The sequence below is a fragment of the Triticum aestivum genome, chromosome 1B (assembly GCF_018294505.1).
Source record: "Triticum aestivum cultivar Chinese Spring chromosome 1B, IWGSC CS RefSeq v2.1, whole genome shotgun sequence".
In the NCBI taxonomy this organism is placed as follows: domain Eukaryota; kingdom Viridiplantae; phylum Streptophyta; class Magnoliopsida; order Poales; family Poaceae; genus Triticum; species Triticum aestivum.
The window spans coordinates 111,945,985-111,957,145 of NC_057795.1; the positions used below are offsets into that span (position 1 = coordinate 111,945,985).

The window sequence follows — 11,161 nt, forward strand, 5'->3', positions numbered from 1 at the left end:
AGATGATCAACAGCGCCAGCGACCGTGCCCGCTTCTCCATGGTTGAGGCGGAATGAGCTAGCTTTTGGTACGCAGTGGATTTCCTTTTCTCCAATGATAATGATGGCGTACACAATGAAGTAATTAACCACCGTAACAACAACATGCACAACGCGTATGCGATTCCATGGAGGCTTTGCATCCACCATGCACATGGGTGTACAAGAGATACGATCGAGCCTGGTCAAGTGCATGTAGGGCCCACCATTAATCCTTCCTCATTTCACCTACTACCAACGAGAAGCAATCGTCTATATATACACAGCTACACACACATGGCTTGCACACGCACACGCACACACCTCGCATATAACTAAGCACGCGTGCATTAACCGAGCAACGAAACCTTAAAGTAGAAGAACCAGGGCTAGGAATCGGTAGCTATGGGGTTCGCGGTGACGAGGACGAGCAAGTCGCTGGTGGTGCCGACGTCGCCGACGCCGGCCGGGGAGACGCTGCGGCTGTCGTCTCTGGACCGCGTGCCGGGGCTGCGCCACCTCGTCCTGTCGCTGCACGCGTTCGATGGCGCAACGCGGGTCGACGCCGCCGTCGGCGAGGGAGAAGTTGCCGCCAGCCCTGCAAGGGTGGTGCGGGAGGCCCTGGGGAAGGCGCTGGTGGACTACTACCCGTTCGCCGGACGGTTCCTGGAGCCGGAGGTGGAGGGCGGCGAGGTGAGGGTGGCGTGCACCGGCGAGGGCGCGTGGTTCGTGGAGGCCATGGCCGCGTGCAGCCTGGAGGACGTGAAGCACCTGGACCACCCGATGGTGATCCCCAAGGAGGAGCTGCTGCCGGAGCCGTCGCCCGACGTGCCGGCGCTCGACATGCCGCTCATGATGCAGGTACGCAAGTGTACGTACGTATATTTGCGTGCACGACATGGAAAGGAGAACGTAACTAAGTAGTAATTGTCTATCGAGTACACAAATATTCGAACATCAGTTGATTAAGGCTTGCACGAAGATGGCGAGTCGTACGTTCCTCAAAAAACCTCATTAATTCTTTTTCTACCGTGGCGAACCTCGATCATTAGCTACACTCCAACTAGGTTATGCCTATGCGTGTTCCTCTCACGCGTCTACAAATCCATCCATTAACCACACGCATTTGACAGCTACTGGTGTTCAATTATGTTAGCTTTGATTTTAAGAAATCTTAACGACGTGACGTGCAAATAATCTTAATGCTACCCGCAAAACAAAATGCGTAAGTACAAACTAGCCTGCTACGTACCCATGGCCCGATCGAAAAGCTGAGGTTTTTATACATAGTCCGGCCGGCCTTATGTCTTCAGAACACAAGTTTGAATATTAGTGTTTCTGTTGACACATACGGGGTAGTATTAATAAAAGAATTACTCGAGGCAAATCTATATGATCTTCATCAAGCAACAACTCTTTGGGGAGAGAGTGGTACGTACTATAAAATCGAAGAATTAAACCATAGCGTGTAGCAGGTGGCAGCACTGGGACAATTTTGTGCGTGCTAGCTACTTTCTGACATGCAGACAGCGACGAGAGCACGGATAGATCAGTCGTGGTACTATACATGCTTTTGATGTTGTAGCGCTCGGTTGTGCGATCCGTGGTACCTCCACGCCAATGAACATGGTGCCGGCAGCGACGCATGAAATATAGTATATCAATATATGTATGGGTATAGGTGAGAGATGATCGATATCATCACGACCGGCCACCCGATCTCGCGCAGACCTTTGGGAGCGTTCGGAGTCCCTCCGCTCCAGACTCAGCTCGCGGAGCTGCATGCTGGAGCTGGAGAATACGCGCTCCACATATCCGCGGAGCTGGCGGAAAGCCGGACAGGCATAAAAGCGCTGTCGCTCTCGCTCTATATACACATATGTAGGAGACATTCCATGCGGCACGTACCGACGTACGAGTACGAGCACAAAGCGATGGATCAACCTACCTGCCAAGAGATCTTCTGCTCGTTTCTTAATCGAGGTAGGAAACTTGGTGGACCACTCCACATCACAGCAGGCCGATCTGGAAAATATATGCGTGGTGCAAGTCGATCGCTGGCTTGGCGGGAAAAAGATGCAACATGTGAATGAGGCTCCACTCGCACAGTACTGAGACGGGGAGTAACCTTTTTTGGTGGGCAAGGCATGCAGGAGATGGGAGCTCCATCACGGCAAGCTAGGCATAGTGGAGTAGGAGATCGCTTCGCCAGAGCGAGTGACAGAGTGTATACTCGATCGAGATCGAGGTCAAGCGAGCACCTACTACCACGCACTACCTTTTTCCTTTTGAAATATATATAACGGATGATACGGATCTTTTTTCTGGTAAAATGCCAAAAAGGATGCACACGATATGCAGCTAGTATGCACCACAACTAGCAGCTAGTCTGCACCACAACTAGCCTGTTAAGATAGGACTGCCCATCCACCGGTCCCACGAATCATCATAGCTAAGCAGTAGCAGTATATTCTCGTTGGGTATAGGTCAGTTGGTATGTGTCCAAAGGCAGGGCACATGCCTGATGCACGCGCGCACAAGGTACATGCCACATTTGTCACCTGCACGCGGCATGCAGATCTCATGCTTGCGTGTTCTTACTATACTTAGCTAGTACTCCCTCCTTCTTGACCGAAGTCAAACTTTACAAATTTGATCAAGTTTATTAAAAATAATCTGAACTTTCAAAATAACAAATATATAGTATGAAAATATATTGGATGATGATTTGATTTGGTATAATGGAAGTATTTTTTGTATAAATTTTTATAGATTTTGACTTGAGATAAAAGCTAATATGCGAAGTACATAAAAATGTGTGGAGTACTACTATAGTACACCAGGGCCTTCCTTCAGCCGTGAGGTCGTTGTTAGCGTTAAGTTCTAACTGGCGACGCTATATGGTCGATGGCTAGCTGTACACGCTTTTGTGGTTTTTGGTTTATGCGTTGGTTGCTTTCTATCAACTTTGTTTACTCCCTTGGGCAATATCATATCAGTGCCTACTTTTCTTGAGCACGCATGTCACCTGTGTGCCAAACAGCCGGTTTTCTCTCACGTCTTCTTCTACGTACGTGTTGGGCTAATCGTGAACCATGATTTACTAGGTTGACCTTAAAGCCAGAAAGTGCAACCATGTCATGGGGAGATAAGATTCCAGCTAGCAGGTGCTTGGGTAGTTTTCTTTAATGAATTAGAGGGAATGGATTGCCACTATTGACCATGTTAGTGTTACCATCAAAAGTCTTTACTCAATCTATATCCAGCTAGTCCTGCCTGGCTTGACTAAGAAGACTACCAGTACTGGTGGCTCCAAGCTGCTAGTAGTTTATAGGTTGTAAATTTTAAAAAGTGGACCTTGCTTGACTTGGGATCGGAGCACAGGATCTAGGTAGATCATGCTTAAAGCTGGTGGTGCGGGAGTAGTTGCGTCGGTGAAAAGGAGCAAGGTTTAACCACCCGTTTTGATCAGTCGGCAGTGCACGCGCCCACGGTATCTTATTGGGTCACATTCTTGTATGACTAGCTAGTAGGTTGTAATGGACAACCAGTAAATCGATCAAGTAGCTTTCATTGACCCCGGGTGGTGTCTTCTCTAGCGCGTACCACCAACCATGAACACGGCAAAGCCGGCCACTTCCTAGCTGTCACATATTGGTCACGTTAATGACATATCACTCTGTTTCAAATTAAAAGATGTTTTAATATTTTAATATAAAGTACATGCAGACTGAACTGGGTTTTTTTCAAAAAGGGGGACTCCCCGGTCTCTGCATCAAAAAGATGCATGCGGCCAACTTATATAAATAAGCAAAATGGTTCGATAAAGGTCTTACAGTCCGAACGAAAGGAAAAAAGCTCACAAAGAGCAAAACAAAGTAAGCATACATGAGGCCACAACCGGCTGGCAAAAGAAAGATAGGAAAACTAATTGCCTATCATATTACATGACCGTCATCCAAACCGGTTGAAAATAGCCCGAGCTACCATCTGCCACCGGATAGATCCAGTAACCGAACGCTCCCTGGCCTTCGTCGGAGTGAGTAGCGACCTCATACGGATCAACGCAGTGGCTCGGAAGATAACGTGCAAAAAATGCATATTTATTGTTCTGTTAAAAACTAAATCATTTATGCAGTTCCAAACTGCCCATAATGAAGCACATACTCCTACGCGAATGTGTCTTGCTGTTTCGCGATCTATCCCGTTAAGCCACGTCCTAAATAACGTGCTAACAGAATTCGGAGGAGTAATGTTAAACGCTATATGAACCGACCGCCATAAATTTTTTGCTAATGGGGGCAATCAAGAAAGAGGTGTTTGATGGATTCATCCATATTACAAAAACTACATCTTGTAGGTCCTGTTCAGTTGCGTTTTGTCAGGTTGTTCTTAGTTAAAATAACTTGTTTATGCACAAACCATATAAACACTTTAATTTTCAAAGGAACGTTGACTTTCCAAACATGTTTGGAACTAAGAATAGAGTTAGAATTGATAACATCCATATACATGGATTTAACCGAAAACTCTCCATTTCTAGTAAGCTTCCAGCGCAACTGGTCGGGCTGTTGAGACAGCTGAACCTCCATCAGTCTACTCACAAGATGGATCCAGGTTTCCCAACGGCTTCCGGCAAGCGTCCTCCTGAAGTGAATATTGAGGGGTATGGACTGAAGCACTGATGCAATGGAATCGTCCAGTTGTTGAACAATGCGATACAGGGACGGATATTGAAGCGCTAGGGGTGTTTCCCCTAGCCAAGAATCCTCCCAGAATCTCGTGGTGGTACCATTTCCTAATATAAACTTTGTCCTATTGAAAAAAACCAATTTAACTCTCATCAGTCCTTTCCAGAAAGGCGAATTCGTCGGCCTCACTGTTACCTGAGACAAAGTTTTGGAGTGAAGGTACTTACTACGGAGAATTTGCGCCCATGTGGCCTCCGTTTCAACAGATAACTTATACAGCCACTTACTGAGAAGGCACATGTTCTTCACTTCAAGATTCTCAATGCCAAGACCCCCTTGGTCTTTTGGTCTACAAATAATGTCCCATTTGGCTAGCCTATATTTTCGGTTTAGTTCATCACTCTGCCAGAAGAATCGGGATCGATAGAAGTCCAGCCTTTTCCTAACTCCAACTGGAACCTCAAAAAAAGACAAGAGAAATATAGGCATACTCGTGAGAACTTAATTAATAAGAATTAATCGGCCTCCATATGACATGAGCTTGCCCTTCCAGCAGCTCAGTTTCTTCTCAAATCCGTCCTCAATGCACTTTCATTCTCTGTTTGTTAGCTTACGATGGTGAATTGGTATACCTAAACATGTAAAAGGTAAAGCCCCCAATTCACACACAAACAATTGCCTGTAAGCCTCTTGTTCCTCATTGTCTCTTCCAAAACAGAACAATTCGTTTTTATGGAAGTTAATCTTTAACCCGGTCAATTGTTCAAATAAGCATAACACCAGCTTCATGTTTCTTGCTTTTCCCAAGTCATGCTCCATAAAGATGATAGTATCATCGGATACTGTAAGATAGACACACCTCCATCAACTAGATGAGGCACCAGGCCACCTACCTGACTAGCCTCCTCTTCCTATTAGAATTTCCAACATATCAACAACAATGTTGAACAAAATAGGAGACATCGGATCACCTTGTCTCAGGCCCTTATGTGTGTGGAAATAATGACCTATGTCGTCATTCACTTTAATTCCAACAGTCCCTTTTTGCGTGAAAGATTCTACCTGACGTCGTCATGCTTGATCAAAACCTTTCATACGTAAGGTCTGTTGAAGAAAGGGCCATTTGACTTTATCATACGCTTTCTTGAAATCCACCTTGAAAACAACTCCATCTAGTTTTTTCGTGTGAATTCCGTGGAGCGTTTCATGAAGGACCACAACCCCTTTTAGGATGTTTCTGTCCGGCATGAAAGCAATTTGGGAATGCTGCACCACAAAATATGCAATCTGCGTGAGCTTATTAGTCCCTACCTTGGCGAAAATCTTGAAACTAACGTTAAGAAGACAGATCGGCCTGAACTGCTAATTCTCACAGCCTTTATTTTCTTAGGAAGCAGAGTTATCATTCCAAAATTCAGGTGAAACAATTGAAGTTGTCCAGAGAATAAATCATGGAACATCGGTATCAAATCCCCCTTAATAATATGCCAGCACTTTTTATAAAACTCCACCGGAAATCCATCCGGCCCTGGAGCCTTGTTGTTTTTATCTGTGAAATGGCTTCAAACACCTCTTTCTCCGAAAATGGGGCTGTCAAAATATCATTTTCATCTGCAGCAAGTTGAGGAACATCTTCAATCCTAGACTCATCCAGGGATACACAATTATCCTCCGGAGGCCCAAACAACTGCTTGTAGTATTCGGTTATGTATAATTTTAGGTTTTCCTATCCTAAAATCGTTCCTTCGTCTTGCTCAAGCTGAAAGATTCTTTTCTTTCTGTGCTTGCCATTAGCGATCATATGAAAGAATTGAGTGTTCACGTCCCCCTGGACAACTTTGCGAACCTTAGCTCGCAACGCCCACTTCAATTCCTCTTCACGGAGAAGTTCTTTCCATCTCATCTCCGCATCAATTTTAGCATGAAGCTTTGCGGTCTCTAGAATTGTGGACTCGGCTTTTAAATCTAGGGACTGAATAAGTGTAAGGAGCCTTTCCTTTTCAGCCTTATAAACCCCACTAAGATGTTTAGCCCACCCACGTAAGAAGCTTCTCAAGTGCCTAATCTTATTCTGCCATCGCTTAACGGAGGTCCGACCTCCTGCATCTTTAGCCCATTCCCTGGCTATCAGATCCAAAAAGCCTTCTCTTTCGGATCACGCCAATTCGAAGGAGAAAGTATTTTTGTTCCCATAAGCGTTGCCTCACCAGAGTCAACCAGTAGGGGGTGTGGTCAGAGATTTCGCGCGATAACGCTTAGACTGTTACCAGGGGAAATTCCGTGAACGATATCCTGAATCTTAAAGCGGAGCGCGCTTTAGAAATGATTCGAAACTTAGCAGCGGTCAAACCTATGAATGATTCTGACATAGATGCGTTAGGAGTCTATTGAAATACCGTAGAACATTTTGTTCTACGGTCTGGGCCTAAATTTTTTGAAATAGATGCTTGGGAGTCTATATACGTCAAATTCAAAAATAATAATTTGAAGATCCTATAACTCGAAACAGAGGCTTAGCTAACACTAGACATGTAATGATTTTTCTGGTCCATTGAAATACCGTAGAACATTTTGTTCTACGGTCTGGGCCTAAAAATTTTCTGGTCCATTTCATTAGACCGAACTAGCAAAGGTTACATCCGTATTGATTGCTTACGCACACAAGTCCATTGCTAACAAGAACAGAAAGAGGTGAGCACCAAAAACTCCTAAAAAAAAGAGGTGAGCACCACGTCAAAAAAAGAAGAAGAGGTGAGCACCAGAGATAAAAAAGCACAACACTGGTACGTACAGTTGCGAGCTTGCGACACTTGAGTGAAGGTGCCAAGGCCTATGGGCAGGCATGCAGGTCCATCACAACAAGTTGCTAGCTAGCTAGCCGGCCTTCTGCTGGTGGATATCCACTTCACTGGATGGAGATTTGAGAGTGCGGGCTCGAGATCGATCGAGCACCTACCACCACCTCCTCCCTTGTTCATTTCCTTTTCAACATACTCTAGTTAATTGGTCGCATAGAAGCCAAAATAGGGATTGACTACCGGTTATGCCTTGCTATTGCTAGGCAGTACTATATTTTTGTGGCTAGCTAGCTAGGGTGCAGGTGCAACGAAAACAGGCAGTAGTACTTCCACACAATGGGTTGCAAACGTGGACGCCCGCCCAACTGTAGTACTACGCGTGTAGGGTCAATGATGCATGTCTCTAACCTGCTATAGCTTGTAGCTTGAGTTGCACCTTGATCGATGTGCACCTATTACTTTATAGTACCGGAGGCGATTTGATCGAAAGGATGTCGCCGTGTTTGCAGTTTGCACCCAGCTAGACAGCATCCGTACTGTTGGTCGCTGTAGCCATATGGTGCAGTACTAGTGGTGGATCGATCGTTTTCGAGCCATGTAACTATTCTGCCAACTTGTTGCACCAAATGAGAGAGATGTTGCACTAAGTTTCTTGAGCACGCAAGGTCACATCTCCTCTCTCATACAATATTCTACTTCTTGCGTGCTGCGTTAATCATCATGCATGAACTAATGGACCATGATTTGTTTGGCCGGCATTGACCTTACGTTCAGTTAGTGCTCCTCTATTTAGAAACTATGTGGATTAGTAGAACAAAATCTCTGCTCAATAGACCATATTGGATTCTCTCTTGCCAAGTTCAAGCACTATTGAATTCTATAATAAATGGTTGGCCGTACGGGTTCATAGCAATGCAAAGGTGGATATACTTGCTTCTCCCATTACATAAGTAAATACAATACATATAGTTACAGTCGCATTTAAGTATAGTCAACTCGATTGGGATTAATTTGGGTTCAGTTTACGGTTGTTACATTATGTTGTGACATGCTTATTTTATAATCTGCTGTGAAAATTTAGACATAATAGTAGGGTTGAAAATTTCAACGAAATTTCAGTGAAATTTCGCATATTTCGGTGGGTCCAAAATATTTTCAACCCTAAAATTTCGAGGCGGATTCAAATTGATTTCAAAATAAATTTAAATTATGTCTTAATTCATTAAAATTAAATAAAGTTTCGAAATTCAAAATACTTTCTGATTTTTTGCATATTTCGATGAGATCCAAAATTATTTTGTTTCTGAAATAAAAAAAACTAGCTGAAAGCGAGCCACAGAAATGGTAATATAGAGAAAGAAAGGTGGAGCAAACTGGGTTACCGGAATCTATTTCAATGTCAAACGCAAGCATGGTTTTGTGTGAGTGTGTGTGTGTGTGTGTGGAGGGGGGGGGGGGGGGGGGGGAGCACAAATGGGAGCACCGGAAGGACACATGTTTTGTTATCTTAAAGTAATGTTGCACTTATAGACTTACTTTACGGAGGTGGAATCAACGGATTAGAATTGGTGGACGCACAAACTGAAATTCAGGAGATTAGTGATTGGGTCAGTGAAAAGAGGGAGCAGGATTAATTAAGTGAGTTATAGGTCAGATGAGTCAATCGGTAAGTAGCTCTCATTGACAAGTGACTTGTAACACGACCACGACAGATCTTATCTGCTCCTAGTGTCTGCTACCACTTTCCGTTTCTTTGACAGCACCGTGCTACCAACCGTGGACATACCACCGATAAATTTTTTTTTTTGATTTTGCTGAGTTAAACCGAAAGGAAATTCTTGCATGCCCATATGTTTTTCTTTTTAATTACCATCTGCTAGATAACATGGAGGCCCAGTCGAATGCTACATTTATATTTTCTATTCTAAATTATCGACGGTTCCTTTCGTAAAAATGAAATAAAACAATCAACATTGATCACATAACTCTTAAGAAAATGATCCCAACCTTCATTTTTTTTAACACAGTACAGAAGCAAGCCTTCATATACACACGCATACACTCATCCTATAAATATACACACGCACACTTTACTTCTATGAGCATTTTCTAGATACTAAGAACGTCTTCTCCCACTGAAAGCGCATCGCCGAAAATTCTAAAATAAAAATAGGAATAATGTGAGCACTAGATTTGAACTCTATTGGGCTGAGGATACCACTGTCCATCTAAACGTTCATTTTGGGCTGATGATTGTTTGACGTGCAGGTGACGGAGTTCACGTGCGGCGGGTTTGTGGTGGGCCTGATCTCCGTGCACACGATCGCCGACGGCCTCGGCGCCGGGCAGTTCATCAACGCGGTGGGGGACTACGCGCGCGGCCTGCCCAAGCCTCGCCTGTCCCCGGTCTGGGCGCGGGACCTCATCCCGGACCCTCCCCGGATGCCGGCCCCGCCGCCGAAGCTGGAGCTCCTCGACCTCCGCGAGTTCACCGTGGACCTCACCCCGGACCACATCGCCAAGGCCAAGTCCGACTTCTTCGTGTCCATGGGACAGCGCTGCTCCGCCTTTGACGTCTGCGTCGCCAAGACGTGGCAGTCCCGCACCCGCGCCCTCCGTCTCGCCGGGCGCCTCGCCGACGACCACCCCGTCCACGTCTGCTTCTTCGCCAACACGCGCCACCTCATGCTCGCCGGCGTCGCCGAGGGGTTCTACGGAAACTGCTTCTACCCGGTGACGGTGACGTGCAGCAGCGCGGAGGTGGCGGCGGGGGAGGTGGTGGACGTGGTGCGCGCGGTGCGGGACGCCAAGGCGCGGCTCGCCGGCGACGTGGCACGCTGGGCGGTGGGAGGGTTCGCGCAGGACCCCTACGAGCTGAGGTTCACGTACGACTCGCTGTTCGTCTCCGACTGGACGCGGCTCGGGTTCCTGGAGGCGGACTACGGGTGGGGCGCGCCGACCCACGTCGTGCCCTTCTCGTACCACCCGTTCATGGCCGTCGCTGTCATCGGCGCGCCGCCGGCGCCCAAGATCGGCGCGCGGGTCATGACCATGTGCGTCGAGGAGGCGCACCTGCCAGAGTTCCGGGACCAGATGAACGCCTTCGCCGCTGGCAAGTAATTGATCGTCGTCGATCGACACCCAACCAAGTGTGCAATGCAAGCTGTTAATTTCTACTTTTAATCTAGCTCTTTATACTTGTCGAAACGGCCGTCACGGTTCGTGTGGGTGTGTAATTTGGTTTGCTTTAAATTTCCCTAATCAATCTGGCGCAATTAGCGTTGTGCTTGTACGGACTTGCCCAAGGCTGCCATGTACCGGGAAGAATATCTCAAGGTGCAATCGATGAACGATGGAACAATAAATGACCATCATTTGTTTTTATATAATATGAAATGACCATCATTTGTACTTCAATATCTCTATTATTAAAGGAGGATCGAACGTCGTGATGGTTCGACCTCCTTCTTCCCACCTATGACGATCATCTTCCCCCTCGCATGGTCCCTCACGTGATTTTTTTTTTTTGCCAAAAACCCACGTTTCAAGCAAAGGAAAAGCTAAGGGGAAAAGCCATCGACCGAAAAACTCCCACAGGGCCACGATCGCACCACACCAAAAAAAAGGCATCTCAGCCCACGTACGAGATTCATCC

General features: G+C 46.1%; 1 protein-coding gene across 1 annotated transcript; it reads left to right on the forward strand.

Moving 5' to 3' along the window:
* Nucleotides 1–330: 330 nt before the first annotated feature.
* On the forward strand, nucleotides 331–10,923 carry LOC123110856 (acyl transferase 4). The gene is made up of 2 exons (XM_044531487.1): nucleotides 331–878; nucleotides 9,775–10,923. Exons 1-2 carry the CDS (start codon nucleotides 423–425, stop codon nucleotides 10,624–10,626), a joined length of 1,308 nt encoding a protein of 435 aa, XP_044387422.1. The 5' UTR covers nucleotides 331–422; the 3' UTR covers nucleotides 10,627–10,923.
* Nucleotides 10,924–11,161: the final 238 nt, after the last annotated feature.

What these genes read in the sequence shown, in the direction of transcription:
- LOC123110856 (XM_044531487.1), top strand. Translation starts at nt 423, where the DNA reads ATGGGGTTCGCGGTGACGAGGACGAGCAAGTCGCTGGTGGTGCCGACG. An exon ending in ACATGCCGCTCATGATGCAG is followed by an intron (nt 879 to 9,774) that starts GTACGCAAGTGT and finishes TTTGACGTGCAG; the next exon opens with GTGACGGAGTTCACGTGCGG.